The 23,879-nt window shown below is 67.1% G+C and overlaps 1 protein-coding gene across 1 annotated transcript; it reads left to right on the forward strand.

Moving 5' to 3' along the window:
- The first annotated feature begins 24 nt into the window (after positions 1–24).
- DNMT1 (DNA methyltransferase 1) lies at positions 25–23,760 on the forward strand. Its single transcript, XM_062019796.1, has 34 exons — positions 25–97; positions 2,322–2,364; positions 2,662–2,769; positions 3,703–3,961; positions 4,839–4,911; positions 5,099–5,189; positions 5,291–5,331; positions 5,437–5,488; positions 5,787–5,870; positions 6,206–6,315; positions 6,413–6,531; positions 6,605–6,697; positions 7,292–7,443; positions 7,539–7,726; positions 8,281–8,470; positions 8,645–8,742; positions 8,877–9,024; positions 9,116–9,231; positions 9,401–9,602; positions 9,683–9,816; positions 9,894–10,067; positions 10,446–10,667; positions 11,759–11,951; positions 12,832–12,922; positions 13,900–14,034; positions 15,719–16,001; positions 16,095–16,236; positions 17,232–17,398; positions 18,661–18,838; positions 20,575–20,770; positions 22,093–22,256; positions 22,350–22,466; positions 22,535–22,625; positions 23,304–23,760. The coding sequence occupies exons 1-34, from the start codon at positions 39–41 to the stop codon at positions 23,342–23,344; spliced, it is 4,554 nt and encodes a 1,517-aa protein (XP_061875780.1). The 5' UTR covers positions 25–38; the 3' UTR covers positions 23,345–23,760.
- The last annotated feature ends 119 nt before the right edge of the window (positions 23,761–23,879 follow it).

The raw sequence follows: 23,879 nt of genomic DNA on the forward strand, positions 1-23,879 counted from the left end.
TTCGCTGCCGCCGCCGCCGCCGCCGCCCCCCGGCCCCGATGCCGGCCCGGGCCGCGCCGCTGCCCCCGGCCCCGCTGCCCGCCGAGCTGCGACGACGGTGAGTCCCGGCAGCCGCCTCCCCGCGTCCCCTCCCCCCCCGCGCCCGCCTCCTGCCGCCCCCCCCCGGCCTGGCCCCGGCACCGGCGCTGACAGGCCCCGGAGCGGCCCCGGCACCGCGGCGATGGGCGCTGGGCAGCGCCCGGCCAAGGGCACGGCGGGTACCGGCGAGGCAGGGCACCGGCAGCCCCCTGCCCGCCACCGCAGAGACCCCCGGGGATGGCACCGACCCCCGGGGATGGCACCGACCCCCGGGGTGGCACCGACCCACCGATCCCGGGGTGGCACCGACCCCCGATCCCGGGGTGGCACCGACCCCCGGGGTGGCACCGACCCCCGATCCCGGGGTGGCACAGACCCCCGGGGATGGCATCGACCACCAGGGATGGCACTGACCCCCACCATGGCATTGCACAGACCCCCGGGATGACACTGACAGCCTGACAGCCCCTCCCTCAATCCAATGTTGCCCTGCACTGACAGCCCCCCAGTACTGCCCTGCATTGCCCTGGGTGACCCCCCTGCACTGCCCTGACAGCCCCAAAGCCCCCCTGCACTGCCCTGACCCCCCTCAGCATTGCACTGCTCTGACAGGCCCCCAAAGCCCCCTTGCACTGCCCTGACAGCCCCCCAAAGCCCCCCTGCACTGCCCTGACCCCCCTCAGCATTGCACTGCTCTGACAGCCCCCCAAAGCCCCCCTGTACTGCCCTGACAGCCCCCCAAAGCCCCCTGCACAGCCCTGACCCCCCTCAGCATTGCACAGCCCTGACAGCCCCCCCAAAGCCCCCCTGCACTGCCCTGACCCCCCCCAGCATTGCACAGCCCTGACAGCCCCCCCAAAGCCCCCCTGAGCCCCCCACCCCACAGAGCCAGGACCCCAGTGCTGCACTGACACCTCTCCAGCACCTCCATGTGGTGACACCCCCCCCCACGGTGTGTAGACCCCAGCAATGTGCTGAACCCCCTCCTCTGCACCCCCAGAGACCCCCCAACATTGATGCCCTTTCACTGCCCCCCACTGTCCCCCCCCCAGCACAACCCTGACTCCCCCTGACCCCACATTGACCCCCCTGGGCAGTGTCCTGTCCCCCTCCATCCAGAGCATGGACCCCCCCAATCTCCACCCCCCCCAGCACCACCGAGGGTCCCCCCAACCCCCCACCACCCCCAGCCCCCCACTTTTCCCCCCTGGGGGTGCCCCTGCCCCACGTGCCATTGGGACCACTCAGTGTTGCCCCCCCTGAGCTGCAAAGGTGATGGTGGGGTGAGGGACACACACACCCCCCCCAAGTGACTTCTCTGGGGTGGGGGGCACAGAAATGCCACCCTGGGGGGGGGTCAAGGGGGGCTTTTCCCTTCCCTGGGGAGCTCTGGAGGGGGTGACCCCCCAATTCCTCCCCAAACACCGCGGGGAGGGCACATGGGGGGCTCAGCCATGTCCCCCCGCTGCCCATTGACCCCAGCAGGGAGAAGGGGGGGTCCCCACTTCCCCACACCCCCCCTCACCCCCCCAACACCCCCCCACAGCCCCCCAAACTCTCCCCACGCTGCTTCCCCCCCTGTCTGACCCCCTTTGCCCGGCACAGCCCCCTCGGCTCTGCCCCGGCTGTGCCGTCCCGGCTGCTTCCTCACCCCCTGCTTGGTGTGGGATGGGGGTGCGATGGGGGGGGTGTTTTTGGCACGGGGACCCCCCTTTCTCCCCCCCCCCGTGGCAGGCAGGAAGCCCCAGGGCCGTGTGGCAGCCCCAGGGCTGTGTGGCAGCGCCGGTGCCGGATGTGCCGGCGGCACCGCGGAGCTGCCGTGGCCCTGGCAGATGGCAGCGGTGCCAGGGTTGGCTTGGGGAGGGGTGTTTGGGGTATAAAAGGGGGTTTAGGGGTGAAGGGAGGTGGGCTGTGGGACCCCCTTTGGGGTGGCAGCACCGAGAGGGACACACTTGCCCCCTCTTTCCCCCCTCCCCGGCGCCGGTGCCGCGGCTGTGCCGTGGGAAGGCACCACGTGGCTTCTCCCTCCCCCCAACAACCTCCCTGCAGCTTCCTCTGCGCCGTGCTGGGACCCTCAAGGGGTCCCTCAGCCCCCCCTTTGCCTCCCATCCCGGGGGCTGAGGTTGCTCAGCCCCATCCTGCTCTCCTGGGGCCGTTTGGGGCCGTTTCGCCTCCCCCCTCCCCAGTCCCCCTGGGACCCCTCAGCCCGGCGTGCCCTGACCCCCACGGCTGTTCCCTCGCAGGCTGCAGGACCTGGAGAGGGATGGGGACGCCCTGAGTGACAAGGTGAGTGCCTGTGGCTCACCAGGACACGCTTTTGGCGCTGCCGTGGGCGCAGCTGCCGAGCCAGGTCCCGCCTGAGCAGCCCCTCGGGGTCCATCGCTGCCCCCCAGGCTCCTGTGGGGGCTGTGGGGGGGTCAGACCCTGCTGGTGTGTGGCTGGGGAGGGGGAGTGGGCTGTGGGACCCCCGTGTCTCCCCTTGTGGCCCATCCCCACGGCCTGGGAGCGGTGCCAGGGTTTGGCTCAGAGGCACAGCCCAGCCCACCCCCCCCTCCCCTAAATCCCCCCCCTGTGTGCCCTCAGGAGTGTGTGAAGGAGAAGCTGAGCCTCATCCATGGCTTCCTGCAGGCCGATGTCCAGAAGCAGCTGAGCGAGCTGGAGGCCAAACTGCGCCGCCAGGAGCTGTCGGAGGTGGGGGCTCCGGCCCTGGGGGGAGGGACACGGGGGAGGGGGAGGGAGGGGGTGGGCTGTGCCTGGCCCTGGGGAGCTGAGCTGATGGAGGGGGCTCTTCTCACACTGCCTGGGGCTCTTCTCCCAGGGGAGGTGCTGGGCCAAGTGAAGCTGCAGCAGGAGCTCAGGGGCAGGATGGAGCCGTGGTGCTGGTGCCCAATGGCACTGGGGCTTAGGGGGTGGGAGGGAGAGGATGGAGAGGATGGGGGTTGGATTGTGCCTCTCCCTGTGGGGCTGAGCTGATGGTTCCCCCTCCTACAACCTCTCCCAGGGGTGGTGCTGGGCCAAGTGAAGCTGCAGCAGGAGCTCAGGGGCAGGATGGAGCCGTGGTGCTGGTGCCCAGTGGCACTGAGGGGTGGGTGGGAGGGAGAGGATGGAGGAGGGTGGTTGTACCTCTCCTGGGGGAGCTGAGCTGATGTTCCCCCTTTCCCTGGGGAGCTGAGCTGATGTTCCCCCTCCCCAGGAGAGGTGCTGAGCCAAGTGAAGCTGCAGCAGGAGCTCAGGGGCAGGATGGAGCCGTGGTGCTGGTGCCCAATGGCACTGGGGGGTGGGTGGGAGGGAGGGGATGGAGGAGGGTGTTTGTGCCTGTCCTGGGGGGCTGAGCTGATGTTCCCCCTCTCCTTGAGGGAGCTGAAGTGATGTTTCCCTCCCCTACAACCTCTCCCAGGAGTGGTGCTGGGCCAAGTGAAGCTGCAGCAGGAGCTCAGGGGCAGGATGGAGCCGTGGTGCCTGCAGGGCTCCAGCTCTGGGGGCTGGGGTTGGGTGGGAGGGAGGGGATGGAGGAGGGTGTTTGTGCCTGTCCTGGGGGGCTGAGCTGATGTTCCCCCTCTCCTGGGGGGCTGAGCTGATGTTCCCCCTCTCCTGGGGAGCTGAGCTGATGTTCCCCCTCCCCAGGAGAGGTACCTGGCCCAGGTGAGAGCTCTGCTGCAGCAGCAGCTCCGGGGGCAGAATGGCGCCGCGGCTCCGGCGTCCAACGGCTGCTCCCGGCACGACGGCAGCGACGAGGAGTGGGAGCGGGAGCGGGCCGGGGACGGCGAGGACGACAGCGCCCTGGACATGGAGGAAGCAGCTGCCTCCTCCTCCTCCTCCTCCTCGGCCCCGACGCCGCGGGCGCGCAGAGCCCGGAGGAGCCGATCCAACGGCGAGAGCAGAAGTAACCGCGCTGGGCTGGCTGGGGGGCACCAGATGTGGCTGAGGGGCACCAGAGTGGGTGTGAGGGCACCAGAGTGGGTGTGGGGGCACCGACTGTCAGTGTGGGGGGCACCAGATATGGGTGTGGGGGGCACCACAGTGGGTGTGAGGGCACCGAGTGTGGATGTGGGGGCACCAGATGTGGGTGTGGGGGGCACCAGAGTGGGTGTGGGGGGCACCAGATGTGGGTGTGGGGGGCACCAGAGTGGGTGTGGGGGCACCAGATGTGGCTGGGGGGCACCACAGTGGGTGGGGGGGCACCAAGTGTGGCTGGGGAGCACCACAGTGGATGTGGGGGGCACCGAGTGTGGCTGGGGGGCACCACAGTGGGTGTGGGGGCACCAGATGTGGCTGGGGGGCACCACATGTGGGTGTGGGGGCACCAAGTGTGGCTGGGGGGCACCAGATGTGGCTGGGGGGCACCACAATGGGTGGGGGGCACCAAGTGTGGGTGTGGGGGGCACCAAGTGTGGGTGTGGGGGGCACCAGATGTGGGTGTGGGGGGCACCAGATGTGGGTGTGGGGGACACCAGGTGTGGGTGTGATGCCCATGGGGGGTTGAGGGGGAGTTGTGATGCCCACAGGGGGATGAGGGACGTTGGTGATGCCCATGGTGAGCTTGTGGTGCCCATGGGGGGTGAGAGGGGATTGTGGTTCTCATGGGGGGCTTGTGATGCCCATGGGGGGTGAGGGAAGTTGGTGATGCCCATTGGGGGGGTTGTGATGCCCATGGTGGGTGAGGTGGGCTTGTGGTGCCCATGGGGGGGTTATGATGCCCCTGGGGGGTGAGGGCAGCCCGTTGCCCCCCCTGACTGGCCCCCCCGTCCCGTCCCTGGCAGAGGCTGCCGCCAGCTCCCGGGTGACCCGCAGCTCCGGCCGCCAGCCCTCCATCCTCAGCCTGTTCTCCAAAGGGTCAGTAGAGCAGCAGGGGGGCAGCTCCCTCACCCTCCTCATCCTCTCCCCGACCCCCCCAGGAAGAAGCTTCCCCCCAGCCTCAGGGAGCTGCTTGGATGCTTCCCTGGGACCACCCTCCCCCATCCTTACCTCACGAACCTTCCTGGCCTCCAGTTGATCCCTTTTTGTGTCCCAAACCCACCAGGACCAACAAGAGGAAATCTGAGGAGGTGAACGGGGAGGTGCAGCAGGAGCTGATGAGCGTGGAGCAGGAGGAGGAGGAGCTGGAGGAGAAGGTGCATGGTGGCCCCACACAGCTCCTGGGTGGGATGGGGAAGGGGGGGATGATGTGTTCTCCAGCCTCACCTCACCCCTCTCCTTTTGCTTCTCCCTCAAGGAGCAAGATGAGAAAAGGATTAAAATGGAAACCAAAGAAGGGTGAGGAGGAAGGAGAGGGTGATGCCTCGAGGGGCTTGCTTGTGGGAGGGTGATGCCAGATGCTCAGAGCCTTCACCCCTTGGTGTTGTGTCCTTTCCCACCCAGGCTGGAGATGAAGGATGAAATCACTCAGGTTAAAACCACCCCACCTGCTAAAGTGAGTTCCTTTTCCTCCACCTCAGCGGCTCTTTGTTCTTTTAACTCTTCCAAAAGCCCCTTAAATGTCCCCAAAATGTGTGTGTGGGGGATCAAACCATTCCCAGCCCATAAAACACCCCCCACCCACCCCCTTCCCCAGAGGTGGGGGAGCAGCAGCACGGCCTGGGGGGGCTCAGGGCTGCCTTGGGAGCGAGGGGCTGGTTGGGATGGGTTGGGGAAGGAGTTTGGGGGTGAGCTTGGGTGAAGCTCCTGGAGGGAGAAGGTGAGGCAGTGTCCCCCCTCCTTGTCTCTGGCAGACGACCCCTCCCAAGTGCGTGGACTGTCGGCAGTACCTCGACGACCCCGACCTCAAGTTCTTCCAGGGGGACCCCGACGATGCCGTAAGGGAACTCACGCTCCTCCGTGCTGGGCAGGGACAGGGATCAGTCCCCTTGGCAGGGAGCTCCTGCCCATCAGTTAAACCCTGAAACGGGCTGCCCAGGGAGCTGAGGGAGAAATGGAGCCCTGAGAGGGGTGTGAGCCCTGTGCCAGGCTGCCCAGGGAGCTGGGGCAGTGCCCAGCCCTGCAGGGACCCCAGAGCCGTGGGGTGAGGGCTCAGTGGTGGCCGTGGCAGGGGGAGGGCTCAGAGCTGGGCTCCAGCAGCTCCAGGGGCTTTCCCCAACCCAGATGGTTCTCTGAGCAGGGGTGAAATCTTCCTCCTGTCCCTCTGTTCCAGCTGGAGGAGCCCGAGATGCTGACAGATGAGCGCTTGTCCATCTTCGACGCCAACGAGGACGGCTTCGAGAGCTACGAGGACCTGCCCCAGCACAAAGTCACCTCCTTCAGGTGAGGCCTGGGGTGAGCAGGAGGGGCAGAAAGGACAAACCCCTCCCCAGAAAAGTGACAACAAACATCCCCCTGCAACCTGTGTCCCCTGGGGCAGCGTCTATGACAAGAGAGGCCACTTGTGCCCCTTCGACACCGGCCTGATCGAGAGGAACATCGAGCTCTACTTCAGTGGTGCTGTGAAACCCATCTATGATGACAACCCCTGTCTGGATGGTGAGCTGGGCACCAGCTGCAGGGCTGCAGGGCTTCGTGGGGCTGAGGATTTGAAGCTTGCCTGTTCCCTCAGGTGGGGTGAGAGCCAAGAAGCTGGGGCCCATCAACGCCTGGTGGATCACGGGCTTTGATGGAGGGGAGAAGGCTTTGATAGGCTTCACCACAGGTGAGTGAGGGGGCAGCTTGGGCTTTGGTGGGGGCAGCACCCTGGGCTTGGGGTTGACCCTCTGCTGCGTGTCCCACCGCTGAAGGGGCTTTGTGTGAGTCTGTGGGCTTCGGCTCTGCACCATGGTGAGGTGGAGGATGGTGTTGAAGCTCGGCTCTGGGGTTTATTGAGCTCAGCAGCACCCAGGCTTGTGTTAAGGCGTCTAAAGCCTCCCCAGGGAGATGCTCCAGGCCCTTCAGCATCTTGGGAGCCCTCCCTGGCCTCTCTCCAGCCCTTCCCTGTGTGTCTGGAGCTGGGGGAGCCCAGAACCGGGCCCAGGACCCCAGGGCAGAGCAGAGGGGGAGCAGAACCTCCCTGGCCCCGCTGCCCACACTCTCCTCGATGCCATTGACCTTCTTGGCCAACACAAAGCCAGACTGGTGGCTCACATGTAGCTTGGTGTCCACCAGCACTGCCAGGTCCTGCTGACCCCTTCAGCCCGTGCTGGTGACGGGGCTGTCCCTCCTCAGCCCACGCTGGTGGCTGCTGACGGGGTTGTTCCTCTTCCCTCTCTGATTTAACCCCCTTCCCCTTGCCCTGGTTTCTCCACCACAGCCTTTGCTGACTACATCCTGATGGAGCCCAGCGAGGAGTACGCCCCCATCTTCGCCCTCATGCAGGAGAAGATCTACATGAGCAAGATTGTGGTGGAGTTCCTGCAGAACAACCGCGACGTCAGCTACGAGGATCTGCTCAACAAGATCGAGGTGCACGCCCAGCGGGGAGCGTGGTGCTGGGGGCATGGTGGGGTTGCTTTGCCACCCTGGCCCTCACCAAAACCACCCTCCCACACTCCTCACAGACCACTGTTCCTCCTGCTGGGCTCAACTTCAACCGCTTCACCGAGGACTCTCTGCTGCGCCATGCCCAGTTCGTGGTGGAGCAGGTGGAGAGCTACGACGAGGCCGGCGACAGCGACGAGCCGCCCGTCCTCATCACCCCCTGCATGAGGGACCTCATCAAGCTGGCTGGAGTCACCCTGGGCAAGAGGTGAGAAGCCCCCCACACCTCCCTGGATGTCCCTGTTGGCTTTGTAGCACCCCAGGATGGGGGGTTGGTTCCCACCTCTGCCGTGTTACCAGCTGAGGGCTGAGGCTCAGGGCTGTGAGCAGCACCAGGAGCATCCCAAGGTGGATGATTCCCACCTCTGCCTTGTTCCCAGCTGGGATGAACTGAGGCTTGAGGCTCAGGGCTGTGAGCAGCACCAGGAGCATCCCAGGATGGGGGTTGATTCCCACCTCTGCCTTGTTCCCAGCTGAGGGCTGAGGCTCAGGGCTGTGAGCAGCGCTGGGAGATGGGAGCAGGAATCCTCCCCAGACTGGAGAACCCTCTGAGGTGCTGCCCTGAGGGAGGAGGGATCCTGGGGAGGGTCGCTGGAGCCCCCTGTGGCAGCCCCAGCACATGCCTGGGGGCCTGTCTGTGGACCCTGGCACAGTCCCTGGCTGTTGGGTGGCCTGGCAGGACCCTCCTGGGGTGCTGTGGCTGGAGCTGCCGGTGATCCGAGGCGCAGGGTCTCACCCTCACCCCTCTCCCCTCGGTCCCAGGCGAGCTGTGAGGCGACAGGCCATCAGGCACCCCACCAAGATAGACAAGGACAAAGGTCCCACCAAAGCCACCACCACCAAGCTGGTGTACCTCATCTTCGACACCTTCTTCTCGGAGCAGATCGAGAAGGACGAGAGGGAAGAGGACAAAGAGAACGCCACCAAGCGCCGGCGCTGCGGCGTCTGCGAGGTACCGGCCGGCCAGAGCCACCCCCATCACCAGCCCAAAGCTCACTCCCTGCAGGGACAGGGGCTGTGGCTCCAGAGCCCACCAGGCTCCCCCTCAGTCCCCTCCCTCCCTCCTGGGCCGTGTCCTGCCCGTGCTCAGCCCCGTCCCCTCTCTCTCCCCCTGCCTCTGCTCCAGGTCTGCCAGCAGCCCGAGTGTGGGAAGTGCAAAGCCTGCCAGAACATGGTGAAGTTTGGGGGCAGTGGAAGGAGCAAACAGGCCTGTCTGCAGCGGAGGTGTGTGTGGGGGTGTCCCTGTGCCCTTCCCCAAGCCCCCCGAAGCCCTCCCGGGCTCTGGGCAGAGAGGGGGCCGCGCTCCCCACGTCCCGCCGCAGCCGCCCTCCCCCTGTCGTCCCCCCCCCCGCCTCCAGGTGCCCCAACCTGGCTGTCAGGGAGGCTGATGAGGATGAGGAGGTGGATGACAACATCCCCGAGATGCCTTCGCCCAAGAAGATGCTGCAGGGCAGGAAGAAGAAGCAGAACAAGAGCCGCATCTCCTGGGTCGGGGAACCCATCAGGGTGAGGCTGGGCAGGGCCCCGCTGCCGGGGGGGACGCGGCGCTGCCGGCTCTGGGGGGGTGGATTTGAGGGTGTTTCCCCTCCTCCCGCAGAGTGATGGCAAGAAGGATTATTACCAGAGGGTCTGCATCGACTCAGAGACCCTGGAGGTGGGAGACTGTGTCTCTGTCAGCCCAGACGACCCCACCAAGCCCCTCTACCTCGCCAGGTCGGTGTCGCGGTGCCGAAGGGGACGAGGGTCTGGCTGCCGCTGGGGTTGGCTGGACGTGGGTGGGCACAGCTGCCATATCCCTAATGAAAGAGCCCTAATTGCTGGCCGAGGCCCCGTGGGGCTGGCAGAGCTCAGGGCAGCTCAGCCCGCCGCTCGCTGCCCGCAGGGTCACGGCCATGTGGGAGGACAGCGGCGGGCAGATGTTCCACGCTCACTGGTTCTGCCGCGGCTCGGACACGGTGCTGGGAGCCACCTCGGACCCTTTGGAGCTTTTCCTGGTGGATGAGTGTGAGGACATGCAGCTCTCCTACATCCACGGCAGAGTCCAAGTGATTTACAAGGGCCCCTCGCAGAACTGGTCCATGGAGGTGGGTGACGGCCCCCGTGGCGCTGCCCCGCGGGCGCCGCCGGCGGCACCGAGCCCTGGGCACCGTCTCTGTCCCGGCAGGGAGGGCTGGACACGGAGATCAAGATGGTGGAAGATGATGGCAGGACTTACTTCTACCAGATGTGGTACGACCAGGAGTACGCTCGCTTCGAAACGCCCCCCAGGGCGCAGCCCGCCGACGACAACAAGTACAAGTGAGCGCCTGGGGGGTCCCAGCCCCCTGGCACGGCCCCCGGCGGGGGCAGCGGCCTCTCAGCGCCTCTCCCCGCAGGTTCTGCATGAGCTGCGCACGCCTGGACGAGGTGAGGCACAAGGAGATCCCCAAAGTGGCTGAGCCCCTGGAGGAGGGCGACGGGAAGATGTTCTACGCCGTGGCCAGCAAGAACGGGGTGCAGTACAGGCTGGGGGATGGTGTCTACCTCCTGCCAGAAGCCTTTTCCTTCAGGTGGGTGCTCGAGGAGGGGGCTTTGGGGAGCCTCTGGGGGTGGGGGGTTGTTTGGGGAGGGTTTTACAGAGGGTGCAATCCCTGGGGGGTGAGTCCCACGTGTCAGCGAGCTGTGGCTTGCACAAGCTTGGCTTGGAATAAAGCTGCCTCCCAGCCCAGCTTCAGCCCCCAGCGTGACACAGGGCAGCTGAGGGCCCTGGGCCCGTGGTGGCCCTGGCAGGGTGAGGGGCAGAGCTTGCACTTGCCGACCTCCAGGTGCTTTTCCAACCCAAACCCTTGTGTGGTCACCCCCTGGGGCTGGGGACGGCAGCAGGGCGGGAGGAGCACGGAACAACCACCTCAACCCCCTTCCCTTCCCCTTTTCCTCCCCTTCCCCAGCGTGAAACCTGCCAGCCCGGCCAAGAGGCCCAAGAAGGAGGCGGTGGACGAGGAGCTGCACCCCGAGCACTACCGCAAGTACTCCGAGTACATCAAGGGCAGCAACCTGGACGCGCCGGATCCCTTCCGCGTGGGGCGCGTCAAGGAGATCTTCTGCCCCCTGCGCAGCAACGGCAAACCCAACGAGGCCGACATCAGGCTGCGTGTCTGCAAGTTCTACAGGCCAGTGGGGGCGTGGGAGGGCGCTGGGGGGCTGGGGAGAGCCTCAGCTGGCTGCCAGGGGGCGGCTGGGGCGAGGGGAGGGGGCTGGGGAGAGCTCTGCAGCGTCAGCTCGAGGGTGAGGGCACTGCTGGGAGGGGTGAGCACGGCAGCGTGGGCTCAGAGCTGGTGCTGAGCTGCAGGGCCAGTGGTGCTGAGCTGCAGGACCAGAGATTGTTCAGTGTGCTCAGAGCTGGTGCTGAGCTGCATGGGCAGTGGTGCTGAGCTGCAGGACCAGAGATTGTTCAGTGGGCTCAGAGGTGGTGCTGTGCTGCAGGTTCAGTGGTGCTGAGCTGCATGGACAGTGCTGCCCAGGCTGGGGAGTGTTCAGTGGGCTCAGAAGTGGTGCTGAGCTGCAGGATCAGTGGTGCTGAGCTGCATGGGCAGTGGTGCTGGGCTGCAGGGCCAGTGCTGCCCCAGGCTGGGGGGTGTTCAGTGGGCTCAGAAGTGGTGCTGAGCTGCATGCTCAGTGATGCTGAGCTGCAGGACCAGGGGTTGTTCAGTGGCCTCAGAGCTGGTGCTGAGCTGCAGGTTCAGTGGTGCTGAGCTGCATGTTCAGTGGTGCTGAGCTGCATGTTCAGTGGTGCTGAGCTGCAAGGCCAGTGCTGCCCCAGGCTGGAGGGTGTTCAGTGGGCTCAGAGCTGGTGCTGTGCTGCAGGTTCAGTGGTGCTGAGCTGCATGTTCAGTGGTGCTGAGCTGCAGGATCAGTGGTGCTGAGCTGCAGGGCCAGTGCTGCCCCAGGCTGGGGGTGTTCAGTGGGTTCAGAAGTGGTGCTGAGCTGCAGGACCAGGGGGTGTTCAGTGTGCTCAGAGCTGGTGCTGAGCTGCCTGTTCAGTGGTGCTGAGCTGCCTGGGCAGTGGTGCTGAGCTGCCTGTTCACTGCTGCACCAATCCCCTCCTCCTCCTCCTCTCCGGTACCAAGCCACCCCTTGGTGCTGAGCCCAGGCCGTGCCCAGCCCGTCCCCTCTCCCAGGCGGCGCTGGGGGGCCTGCAGCAGGCCCAGGGGTCCCCCCAGCGCACCCCAACCTCCAGCCGCCGCTGGTGCTGCCCCCGCAGGCCCGAGAACACGCACAAGGCCACCAAGGCCAGTTACCACGCCGACATCAACCTGCTGTACTGGAGCGACGAGGAGGCCGTGGTGGAGTTCCGCGCCGTGCAGGGCCGCTGCACCGTGGTGTACGGCGAGGACCTGGCCCAGAGCATCCAGGAATACTCTGCTGCCGGCCTGGATCGCTTCTACTTCTTGGAGGTGAAGGGCCTGGGGGGCAGAGGGGAGGGGGCTTGGGCTGGGGAAAGCATCAGCTCGCTGGGAAGGGGCAGCTGGGGTGAGGGGAGGGGGCTTGGGGGGCTGGGGAAAGCCTCAGCTCGAGGGTGGGGGCACAATTGGGGTGAGGGGAGAGGGTTGGGGGGCTGGGAAAGCCTCAGCTCGAGGGTGGGGGCACAATTGGGGTGAGGGGAGGGAATGGGGGGCTGGGGAAAGCCTCAGCTCGCTGGGAGGGGGCAGATGGGGTGAGGGGAGGGGATGGGGGGCTGGGGAAAGCATCAGCTCGAGGGTGGGGGCACAATTGGGGTGAGGGGAGGGGGTTGGGGGGCTGGGGAAAGCCTCAGCTCGAGGGTGGGGGCACAATTGGGGTGAGGGGAGGGAATGGGGGGCTGGGGAAAGCATCAGCTCGCTGGGAGGGGGGCAGCTGGGGTGAGGGGAGGGGATGGGGGGCTGGGGAAAGCATCAGCTCGAGGGTGGGGGCACAATTGGGGTGAGGGGAGGGGGTTGGGGGGCTGGGGAAAGCCTCAGCTCGCTGGGAGGGGGCAGATGGGGTGAGGGGAGGGGATGGGGGGCTGGGGAAAGCCTCAGCTCACTGGGAGGGGGGCAGCTGGGGTGAGGGGAGGGGGTGGGGGGGCTGGGGAAGGCTCTGCTCCATCAGCTCAAGGGTTGGGGGTGCAGATGGGGTGAGGGGAGGGGGTGGGGGGCTGGGCTCCAGCAGCTCCAGGGGCTTTCCCCAACCCAACCCCATCCTGCAACACCCTCAGGGCTGAGGCCCAGGGGGAGCTTTGAGCTGTCAGGAGGTGCCAAGAGCCAAGGGCCCAGCTCTTTGTTCAAGTGCCCCCCAACCCTTTCCCCCCCTCCCCAGGCTTACAACGCCAAAACCAAGAGCTTTGAGGATCCCCCCAACCACGCCCGGAGCTCTGGCACCAAAGGGAAGGGGAAGGGCAAAGGGAAAGGTGAGTTTGCTGCAGGGGAGGGAGAGCTCTGGGGCCAGGGAACCCTCAAGTGCTGAGCAGAGACACGACCTGCCCCTGTGCAGATGATGCTGGGGCTGTGTCCTTGCCTCTGGCAGGATGGAACCCTGTGGTCTGAAGGCACCTCGTGGCTTTGAGATGAAACCTCTCAGTGACAGCAGCTGGCTCCTGAGACACCTCCAAAGCCTTTTGCTTGACAACCCTCTGCCAGGGGCTGGCTGCTCTGGAGCAAAGGGCTTTGTGCCCTCCCCAAAGGGCTTTATGCCCCCCCCAAAGGGCTCTGTGCCCTCCCCAAAGGGGTTTGTGCCCTCCCCAAAGGGCTTTATGCCCCCCCCAAAGGGTATTTTGCCCTCTTCAAAGAGCTTTTTCCCTCCCCCAAAGGGGTTTGTGCCCTCCCCAAAGGGGTTTTTGCCCTTTTCAAAGAGCTTTTTCCCTTCCCCAAAGGGCTCTGTGCCCTCCCCAAAGGGGTTTGTGCCCTCTTCAAAGAGCTTTTTCCCTTCCCCAAAGGGGTTTTTGCCCTCCCCAAAGGGTTTTGTGCCCCCCCCAAAGGGCTCTGTGCCCTCCTCCAAGGGCTTTTTCCCTTCCCCAAAGGGCTTTGTGCCCTCCCCAGAGGGTTTTTTCCCCTCCCCAAAGGGCTTTGTGCCCTCTTCCAAGATGAGGAGCTGCCCTGTGAGTTTTCACTGCCCCCACCTGACCCTCAGCAGCCCCCTGCCCCTGCCCAGGGGCTGTTGGGTGCAATTGGGAGCCCCCAGGGGAGGGGGGGGAAAGCCCAAAGGTTTCCCTTCCAAACACAGGGGCGTGTTGTGGCAGCAGCAGCCAAACCGTGAAGGGGGCAGAGAAGGTGCTTGGGGCTGATGTTTGAACTGCTGTGGAGGAGGGAGGAGAAGGATTTTGCCTGGTAAGCGCTGAGGGGAGGAGGAAACTTTGGCTTCTGATGCGAGACGGGGCCGTGTCCGCAGGCAAAGGCAAGGGGAAGGCGGCGCTGAGCTGGGAGCGGAGCGAGCTGGAGCCTCCCGAGCTGAAGCTGCCCAAGCTGCGAACCCTGGACGTGTTCTCAGGCTGTGGGGGGCTGTCTGAGGGCTTCCACCAGGCAGGTGAGCAGCAGCAGGGGCTGGGGGCTGCAGGTCCTCCCAGCTTGGGGGGGGGAAAAGCCCCTGGAGCTGCTGGAGCCCAGCTCTGAGCCCTCCCCCTGCCACGGCCACCGCTGAGCCCTCAGCCCCACGGCTCTGGGGTCCCTGCAGGGGTGGGGAAACACACCCAAAACCTCCCTTTTCCCCTCAAAACTCCACCAAACCCCCAGTTTGCCCTCCACCACAGAGCTGTGTGGGTCCCATCATTGACCACTTGGGAGCAGAGTGTGACCCCCCTCACTGCACCCTCCTGTGAAGGAGCTGCAGGGGGCTCCTGGCTCCCCTCAGCCCCCTCTTCTCCAGCCCCTTCCCCAGCTGCAGCCCCTCAGTGTCCCTGTGGCAGGGAGTGAGGGTCCAACCCTGCCCCCAGCCCTGGAGCTGCAGCCTCCCCAGGGCCCAGCACAGGGGACAGTCCCTGCCCTGCTCCTGCTGCTGCTGCTGCTCCCCAGCCCCAGTCCCTGCTGCTCCCCCAGTCCCTGCTGCTCCCCCAGTCCCTGCTGCTGCTGCTGCTCCCCAGCCCCTGCTGCTGCTGCTGCTCCCTCAGCTCCTGCTCCTGCTGCTGCTCCCCCAGCTCCTGCTCCTGCTGCTGCTCTCCCAGTCCCTGCTGCTCCCTTGGTCCCTGCTCCTGCTGCTGCTCCCCAGCCCCTGCTCCTGCTGCTGCTCCCCCAGCCCCTGCTCCTGCTGCTGCTCCCCCAGCCCCTGCTCCTGCTGCTGCTCCCCCAGCCCCTGCTGCTGCTGCTGCTCCCCAGCCCCTGCTCCTGCTGTCCCAGCCCCTGCTGCTGCTGCTGCTCCCCCAGCCCCTGCTGCTGCTGTCCCAGCTCCCCCAGCCCCTGCTGCTGCTCCCCAGCCCCTGCTCCTGCTGCTGCTCCCCCAGCCCCTGCTCCTGCTGCTGCTCCCCCAGCCCTGCTGCTGCTGCTGCTCCCCAGCCCCTGCTGCTGCTCCCCCAGCCCCTGCTCCTGCTGCTGCTCCCCAGCCCCTGCTCCTGCTGCTGCTCCCCAGCCCCTGCTGCTGCTGCTGCTCCCCCAGCCCCTGCTCCTGCTGCTGCTCCCCAGCCCCTGCTGCTGCTGCTGCTCCCCAGCCCCTGCTCCAGCTCCCCCAGCCCCTGCTGCTGCTGCTGCTCCCCCAGCCCCTGCTGCTGCTGTCCAGCTCCCCAGCCCCTGCTGCTGCTGTCCCAGCTCCCCCAGCCCCTGCTGCTGCTGCTGCTCCCCAGCCCCTGCTGCTGCTCCCCCAGCCCCTGCTCCTGCTGCTGCTCCCCAGCCCTGCTGCTGCTCCCCAGCCCCTGCTCCTGCTGCTGCTCCCCCAGCCCCTGCTGCTGCTGCTGCTCCCCAGCCCCTGCTGCTGCTCCCCCAGCCCCTGCTCCTGCTGCTGCTCCCCCAGCCCCTGCTGCTGCTGCTGCTCCCCCAGCCCCTGCTGCTGCTCCCCCAGCCCCTGCTCCTGCTGCTGCTCCCCAGCCCCTGCTGCTGCTCCCCAGCCCCTGCTGCTGCTCCCCCAGCCCCTGCTCCTGCTGCTGCTCCCCAGCCCCTGCTGCTGCTCCCCCAGCCCCTGCTCCTGCTGCTGCTCCCCAGCCCCTGCTGCTGCTGCTGCTCCCCCAGCCCCTGCTGCTCCCCAGCCCCTGCTGCTGCTGCTCTCACACACTTTGTCTCCCCAGGAGTGTCAGAGACTCTGTGGGCCATCGAGATGTGGGAGCCAGCCGCTCAGGCTTTCCGCCTCAACAACCCCGGCACGACGGTGTTCACGGAGGATTGCAACGTGCTGCTGAAGCTGGTCATGTCTGGAGAAAAGACCAACTCCCTGGGGCAGAAGCTGCCTCAGAAGGGGGACGTGGAGATGCTTTGTGGTGGCCCCCCCTGCCAGGGCTTCAGCGGCATGAACCGCTTCAACTCCCGCACCTACTCCAAGTTCAAGAACTCCCTGGTGGTCTCTTTCCTCAGGTGAGCCGGGGGTGGGGGGGTGCTGGGGGGCTCTGCCAGGGGGGTCAGAGGCAGCCTCACACATCCCTCCCCGTCCCTCTTCCCTCCCCACAGCTACTGTGACTACTACAGGCCTCGGTTCTTCCTGCTGGAGAACGTCAGGAACTTCGTGTCCTTCAAGCGTTCCATGGTGCTGAAGCTCACCCTGCGCTGCCTCGTGCGCATGGGCTACCAGTGCACCTTCGGGGTGCTGCAGGTGGGCTGGGGGCTGCACCCTGCTCAGGGGGGCTGCATCCTGCTCAGGGGGGGCTGCACCCTGCTCAGGGGGGGGCTGCACCCTGCTCAGGGGGGCTGCATCCTGCTCAGGGGGGGCTGCATCCTGCTCAGGGGGGGCTGCACCCTGCACAGGGGAGCTGGGGGCTGCACCCTGCGCTGCCTCGTGCGCATGGGCTACCAGTGCACCTTCGGGGTGCTGCAGGTGGGGCTGGGGGCTGCACCCTGCTCAGGGGGGGCTGCATCCTGCTCAGGGGGGGCTGCACCCTGCTCAGGGGGGGCTGCATCCTGGCCAGGGGAGCTGGGAGCTGCACCCTGCACAGGGGAGCTGGGGGGCTTCACCCTGCTCTGCCTTGTGTGCATGGGCTACCAGTGCACCTTCATAGGTTGCTGCAGGGGGGCTGCACCTTGCACAAGGAGCTGCATCCTGCTCAGGGGGCTTCACCCTGCTCAGGGGGGCTGGGAGCTGCATCCTGCTCAAGTGGGTTGGGGGCTGCACCTTGCTCCTCTCCCCCAGCTCTGCCCTGAGCCCTCCCCTCCTGTGCTGGCTCAGGGGGGCTTTTGCAGCTTTTGGGGGGGCACAGAGGGGGATGGGGAGATGCTGCAGCCCCATCAGGTACTGTCTCTTTTTTCCCCCTCTTCCTTCCCCCTTTCCTTCCCCTTTCCTTCCCCTTTCCTTCCCCTTTCCTTACCCTTTCCTTTCCCCCTTCCTTTCCCCCTTCCTTTCCCCCTTCCTTTCCCCCTTCCTTTCCCCCTTCTTTTCCCCCATCTTCTCCCCATCTTCTCCCCATCTTCTCCCCATCTTCTCCCCATCCTCTCCCCATCCTCTCCCCATCCTCTCCCTTTCCTCTCCCCTTCCTTTTCCCCTTCCTTTTCCCCTTCCTCTCCCCTTCCTCTCCCCTTCCTCTCCCCTCCCTCTCCCCTTCCTCCCCCCTTCCCCCTCCCCTCCCTCCCTGCCTGCCCCCCTCCCTCCCTCAGGCGGGGCAGTACGGGGTGGCACAGACGCGGCGCAGAGCCATCGTGCTGGCGGCGGCTCCCGGCGAGAAGCTGCCCATGTTCCCGGAGCCGCTGCACGTCTTCGCCCCTCGCGCCTGTCAGCTCAGCGTCGTGGTGGACGACAAGAAGTTCGTCAGCAACATCACCAGGTGGGGCCTGGGCAGGGCAGGAGCTGCAGGGGCTGTGCTGGGGCCTGGGCAGGGCAGGAGCTGCAGGGGCCGTGCTGGGGCCTGGGCAGGGCAGGAGCTGCAGGGGCCGTGCTGGGGCCTGGGCAGGGGCAGGAGCTGCAGGGGCCGTGCTGGGGCCTGGGCAGGGCAGGAGCTGCAGGGGGCTGTGCTGGGGCCTGGGCAGGGGCAGGAGCTGCAGGGGGCTGTGCTGGGGCCTGGGCAGGGCAGGAGCTGCAGGGGCTGTGCTGGGGCCTGGGCAGGGCAGGAGCTGCAGGGGGGTCATGCTGGGGCCTGGGCAGGGCAGGAGCTGCAGGGGCCGTGCTGGGGCCTGGCAGGGCAGGAGCTGCAGGGGCCGTGCTGGGGCCTGGGCAGGGCAGGAGCTGCAGGGGCCGTGCTGGGGCCTGGGCAGGGGCAGGAGCTGCAGGGGGCTGTGCTGGGGCCTGAGCAGGGCAGGAGCTGCAGGGGGGCCGTGCTGGGGCCTGGGCAGGGCAGGAGCTGCAGGGGCTGTGCTGGGGCCTGGGCAGGGCAGGAGCTGCAGGGGGGTCATGCTGGGGCCTGGGCAGGGCAGGAGCTGCAGGGGGGTCATGCTGGGGCCTGGGCAGGGCAGGAGCTGCAGGGGCCGTGCTGGGGCCTGGGCAGGGCAGGAGCTGCAGGGGGGTCATGCTGGGGCCTGGGCAGGGCAGGAGCTGCAGGGGCCGTGCTGGGGCCTGGGCAGGGGCAGGAGCTGCAGGGGGCTGTGCTGGGGCCTGGGCAGGGCAGGAGCTGCAGGGGGGTCGTGCTGGGGCCTGGGCAGGGCAGGAGCTGCAGGGGCCGTGCTGGGGCCTGGGCAGGGGCAGGAGCTGCAGGGGGCTGTGCTGGGGCCTGAGCAGGGCAGGAGCTGCAGGGGCCGTGCTGGGGCCTGGGCAGGGCAGGAGCTGCAGGGGGGGCCGTGCTGGGGCCTGGGCAGGGCAGGAGCTGCAGGGGCTGTGCTGGGGCCTGGGCAGGGCAGGAGCTGCAGGGGGCCGTGCTGGGGCCTGAGCAGGGCAGGAGCTGCAGGGGGGTCGTGCTGGGGCCTGGGCAGGGCAGGAGCTGCAGGGGCCGTGCTGGGGCCTGGGCAGGGCAGGAGCTGCAGGGGGGTCTGCAGGGGCCGTGCTGGGGCCTGGGCAGGGCAGGAGCTGCAGGGGCTGTGCTGGGGCCTGGGCAGGGCAGGAGCTGCAGGGGGCCGTGCTGGGGCCAGGCTGCTCACCGCTGCCTCCCCCTGCCAGGACCTACTCGGGGCCGTTCCGCACCATCACGGTCAGAGACACCATGTCCGACCTCCCCGAGATCCGCAACGGCGCCTCAGCCCTGGAGATCTCCTACAATGGGGAGCCCCAGTCCTGGTTCCAGCGGCAGATCCGCGGCTCCCAGTACCAGCCCATCCTCAGGGACCACATCTGCAAGGTGCTGGGCTCCCTGCACTGGGGGAGGTGCTGAGCTGCACCTGGGACTCCCCCAGCCCCAACCGGGACCAAGGGCGGGTTGGGTGGGAGCTGTGCTGAGAGTTTGGGCACAGGGGAACCTGCTGAGGGGCAGCAAGGGCAAGGGCAGAGCCTGCAGCTGGGGAGGAGCAGCCCCCTGCACCAGCACAGGCAGGGGAGCAGCCCCCTCCCCACCCCTGAGACCCCAGAGCCCTGCAGCTGGGCAGGAGCAGCCCCCTCCCCAACCCCCTGCCCCAGCACAGGCTGGGGGGGACCTGCTGGGGAGCAGCTCCAGGAGAGGGACCTGGGACACCCCAAACATGGGCCAGCAGCGTGGGCTACGAGGCCAGTGGCAGCCTGGGGGCAGCAAGAGTGTGGGCAGCAGGTCAGGGAGGTTCTGCTCCCCCTCTGCTCTGCCCTGGGGAGGCCTCAGCTGCGGTCCTGTGCCCAGTGCTGGGCTCCCCCAGCTCCAGACACACAGGGAAGGGCTGGAGAGAGGCCAGGGAGGGTGTGGAGGCTCCTCAGGAGGTTCCCAACCCCCCCTGGACACGTCCCTGAGCCCCCTGAGCCAGGGGCAGCTGCTTTAGCAGGGGGTTGGAACTCTATAATCCCTCAAAGCTCCCTGCTAGCCTGGGGTTGTCCCTCTCTGTGGGTTACTCCTGGGGTGTCCGTCCCATCCCACCCCATCCCATCCCATCCCATCCCATCCCTCACCCTGAGCTGTCCCTGCTCAGGACATGATGGGGGTTGCTCCTGGGGCCTTCCCCTTCCCCTTCCCCTTTCCCTTCCGTTCCCTTCCCTTCCCTTCCTCTCCTCTCTCCCCTTTCCCCTTTCCCTCTTCCCTCTTTCCCTGCCCTGCTCCCCTGCCTCACCCCATGCTGAGGGTGCCCAGGACACGATGGGGTGCCCCTGGGGTGCCCCTGCCGTGCCTCACGCTGTGCTGTGGGTGCTCAGGACACGATGGGGGTGCCCCTGGGTGCCCCTGCCGTGCCTCACCCCGTGCTGTGGGTGCCCAGGACACGATGGGGTGCCCCTGGGGTGCCCCTGCCGTGCCTCACGCCGTGCTGAGGGTGCCCAGGACACGATGGGGTGCCCAGGACACGATGGGGGTGCCCCTGGGGTGCCCCTGCCGTGCCTCACGCCGTGCTGAGGGTGCCCAGGACACGATGGGGTGCCCAGGACACGATGGGGTTGCCCCTGGGGTGCCCCTGCCGTGCCTCACGCCGTGCTGAGGGTGCCCAGGACACGATGGGGTGCCCAGGACACGATGGGGGTGCCCCTGGGGTGCCCCTGCCGTGCCTCACGCCGTGCTGAGGGTGCCCAGGACACGATGGGGTTGCCCCTGGGGTGCCCCTGCCGTGCCTCACCCCGTGCTGTGGGTGCCCAGGACACGATGGGGTGCCCCTGGGGTGCCCCTGCCGTGCCTCACGCCGTGCTGTGGGTGCCCAGGACACGATGGGGTTGCCCCTGGGGTGCCCCTGCCGTGCCTCACCCCGTGCTGAGGGTGCCCAGGACACGATGGGGTGCCCCTGGGGTGCCCCTGCCGTGCCTCACGCCGTGCTGTGGGTGCCCAGGACACGATGGGGTTGCCCCTGGGGTGCCCCTGCCGTGCCTCACCCCGTGCTGTGGGTGCCCAGGACACGATGGGGTGCCCAGGACACAATGGGGGTGCCCCTGGGGTGCCCCTGCCGTGCCTCACCCCGTGCTGTGGGTGCCCAGGACATGAGCGCGCTGGTGGCCGCGCGGATGCGCCACATCCCGCTGGCGCCGGGCTCGGACTGGCGGGACCTGCCCAACATCGAGGTGCGCCTGTCGGACGGGAGCAGCACGCGCAAGCTGCGCTACACCCACCACGAGAGGAAGAACGGCCGCAGCAGCGCCGGCGCCCTGCGAGGGGTCTGCTCCTGCGCCGAAGGTGGGCGCTGGGCCCCACGGGGCTGAGCGGGGGGTGCCACGGCTGTGGCTTCATGGTGGGAGCTGCTTCTGCTGGGGGTTGTGCTGGGTGAGCTCTGCAGGGCCCTTCTGATCTCAGGGGGTTCCCAAACCCCCCTGGACACGTCCCTGAGCCCCCTGAGCCAGGGGAAGCTGCTTTAGGGCTGGCTGAGCTCTGCAGCGCCCTTCCACCCCCACCATTCCTTGGGGGGCTTCAAGACCCCCCTGGACACGTTCCTGAGCCTCCTGATTGAGAGGAACCTGCTTTAGCAGGGGGTTTGGGGCTGGGTGAGCTCTGCAGGTCCCTTCCAGTCTCAGGAGGTTCCCAAACCCCCCTGGACACGTCCCTGAGCCCCCTGAGCCAGGGGAAGCTGCTTTAGCAGGGGGTTGGGGGCTGGATGAGCTCTGCAGGACCCTTCCAGCCCCCACCATTGCTTGGGGGGCTTCAAGACCCCTGATCTATGTGGGAGCTGCTTCTGCAGGGGGGTTGTGCTGGGTGAGCTCTGCAGGGCCCTCCCAACCCTTAAGATCCTGTGATTGAGCTCCCACCACACCCTGTCCCCCCATCACCCCAACCCCCTGCCCTTCCCTTCCCAGGGAGGTGACTCTGGGGCCGTCCCACCCCCTGGGTGGGTTCCTGTGAGCCCTCCCCTCGCTGCCCCTGCTCTGGGCTGGGGGTATGCACTGTCTGAGCTCTGCAGCTCCCTCCCAGCCCCTGAGCTGCTGTGACTGAGCTCCAACCAGACCCTGACCCCCATCACCCCAACCCCCTGCCCTTCCCCTCCCAGTTAGGTGACTCCACGGCCCTGGGTGGGTTCCTGTGAGCCCTCCCCTCGCTGCCCCTGCTCTGAGGAGCATTTGTGCCCTGCCTGAGCTCTGCAGCTCCCTCCCAGCCCCTGAGCTGCTGTGACTGAGCTCCCAGCAGACCCTGGCCCCCCATCACCCCAACCCCCTGCCCTTTCTCTCCTAGGGGAGATGACCATCCCCACACCCCTGGGTGGGTTCCTGTGAGCCCTCCCCTCGCTGCCCCCTGCTCTGGGCTGGGGGTTTGCACTGTCTGAGCTCTGCAGCTCCCTCCCAGCCCCTGAGCTGCTGTGACTGAGCTCCCAGCACACCTTGGTCCCCCCATCGCCCCAACCCCCTGCCCTTCCCCTCCCAGGGAGGTGACCCTGACATCCCCACAGCCCCTGGGTGGGTTCCTGTGAGCCCTCCCCTCGCTGCCCCTGCTCTGGGCCGTGGGCTTTGCACTGCCTGACCCCTCCATCTCCCTTCCCCATGCTGTGACTGATCCTGTGCCGTCCCCAGGGAAGCCCTGTGACCCTGCAGACCGTCAGTTCAACACCCTCATCCCCTGGTGCCTGCCCCACACCGGCAACCGCCACAACCACTGGGCCGGGCTCTACGGGAGGCTGGAGTGGGACGGCTTCTTCAGCACCACCGTCACCAACCCCGAGCCCATGGGCAAGCAGGTGGGTGTCCCCACCACGGGGCTGGGACGGGGGGAAAGGCTCCCAGAGCCCGTGGGGAAGGGCGAGCGGGTGCCAAGCCGTTCCTCGCCGCAGGGCCGGGTGCTGCACCCCGAGCAGCACCGAGTGGTGAGCGTGAGGGAATGCGCCCGCTCCCAGGGCTTCCCCGACACCTACCGGCTCTTCGGCAACATCCTGGACAAGCACAGACAGGTAACGGGGGGGACGGCAGCGGCGTGGCGCGGCGTGGCGCGGTGTGACCGAGCCGGCCCGTGCCGCAGGTGGGGAACGCCGTGCCGCCGCCGCTGGCCAAAGCCATCGGGCTGGAGATCAAGTCGTGCGTGTTGGCGAAGCTGAGGGAGGACACGGCGGGTAGGTGACGGGCTGGGGCCGTGACGTGGTGGGCAGGTTCCATGGCAGGTCAAGGTCATGCTGGGTTGGTGTCTTGGTGGGTTGGTGTCTTGGGTTGATGCCATGGTGGGTTGGTGCTGTAGCAGGTCAAGGTCATGCTGGGTTGGTTCCATGGTGGGTAGGAGCCATGGTGGGTTGGTGGCATGGCAGCCGCCACCATCCCCACAGGCAGGGAGGGAGAAGCTGCAGGAGCCGGGGCTGGAGAAGGCTGAGGGGAGATCTCATCAAGGAGGGTGTCAGGAGGATGTGGCCACTGCTTTGGCCGTGGTGGCCACTGAAAAGCTCCTTTGGTGTGGGGCTGAGGGAGCTCTGTGCCAGGCTGCCCAGGGAGGCTGTGGAGGCTCCTTCCTTGGGGGGCTTCAACACCCCCCTGGACACGTCCCTGAGCCCCCTGAGCCAGGGGCAGCTGCTTCTGCAGGGGGTTGGGGGCTGGGTGAGCTCTGCAGGGCCCTCCCACCCCCCACCCTCCCTCGGGGGGCTTCAAGACCCCCCTGGACTCCTTCCTGAGCCCCCCAACCACGAGGAAGCTGCAGCAGCTCCGCAGGAGCCTCCCCAGCGCGGGCTGGGCCGTGCCCCTGTCCCCTCCCGGGGCAGCTCCGGGGCCGGGGTCCGCGGCCTCAGCCCCCGCTCTGTCCCCAGAGCCCCCGGAGAAGACGGAGCCCCCGGCAGCCGCCGTCTGACGCCGCCCCTGCTGCTGCACCCCCCGGATCATGCACTGATTTACCCCTCTCCTTGGGGGTGGTTTTTTGTCCATTTCATTTGTTTTTTTGTTCCGTTTTATGTCCTTTTTTTGTTTATTTTCTCTCCTGTTTTTGGTTTATTTCGTTCCCCCCCCCGCTCCTCTCTCCCTCCTCCCCCTCTGCCGCTCTCTGTGATGCTCAAACTCCATTTAACCCCCCTGTCCTCACTCCCACCCCCTCCTCCTTCCCTCCCCCCTCGGCCCTGCCCTGGGGCCTCCTCGGGCTCCTGTTTTTAACGCCGCGATTGTACTGAAAATAATCGGCCGCTTTGTACAAGTGGGAACTGAGACTTTATCGTAGGTTTTTTTATATGTTGTAATATTTCTTCGAATAAATCTCTCCTGTAAATTATAAAACACGCTCCCGGCCGCCTCTCGGACTAGGCCTCAACTAGGCCGCGACTAGGCCTCCCCCCCCCCCACCCGTTGCCTAGCAACCGCTTCCCGCCATGCACCGCGCCGCGCCTCTCCCGCCC

The sequence above is a fragment of the Colius striatus genome, unplaced genomic scaffold (assembly GCF_028858725.1).
Source record: "Colius striatus isolate bColStr4 unplaced genomic scaffold, bColStr4.1.hap1 scaffold_173, whole genome shotgun sequence".
NCBI classification, from domain to species: domain Eukaryota; kingdom Metazoa; phylum Chordata; class Aves; order Coliiformes; family Coliidae; genus Colius; species Colius striatus.

What these genes read in the sequence shown, in the direction of transcription:
- DNMT1 (XM_062019796.1), top strand. Translation starts at nt 39, where the DNA reads ATGCCGGCCCGGGCCGCGCCGCTGCCCCCGGCCCCGCTGCCCGCCGAG. An exon ending in TTTGATAGGCTTCACCACAG is followed by an intron (nt 6,698 to 7,291) that starts GTGAGTGAGGGG and finishes TCTCCACCACAG; the next exon opens with CCTTTGCTGACTACATCCTG. An exon ending in GGGGAAGGGCAAAGGGAAAG is followed by an intron (nt 12,923 to 13,899) that starts GTGAGTTTGCTG and finishes CCGTGTCCGCAG; the next exon opens with GCAAAGGCAAGGGGAAGGCG.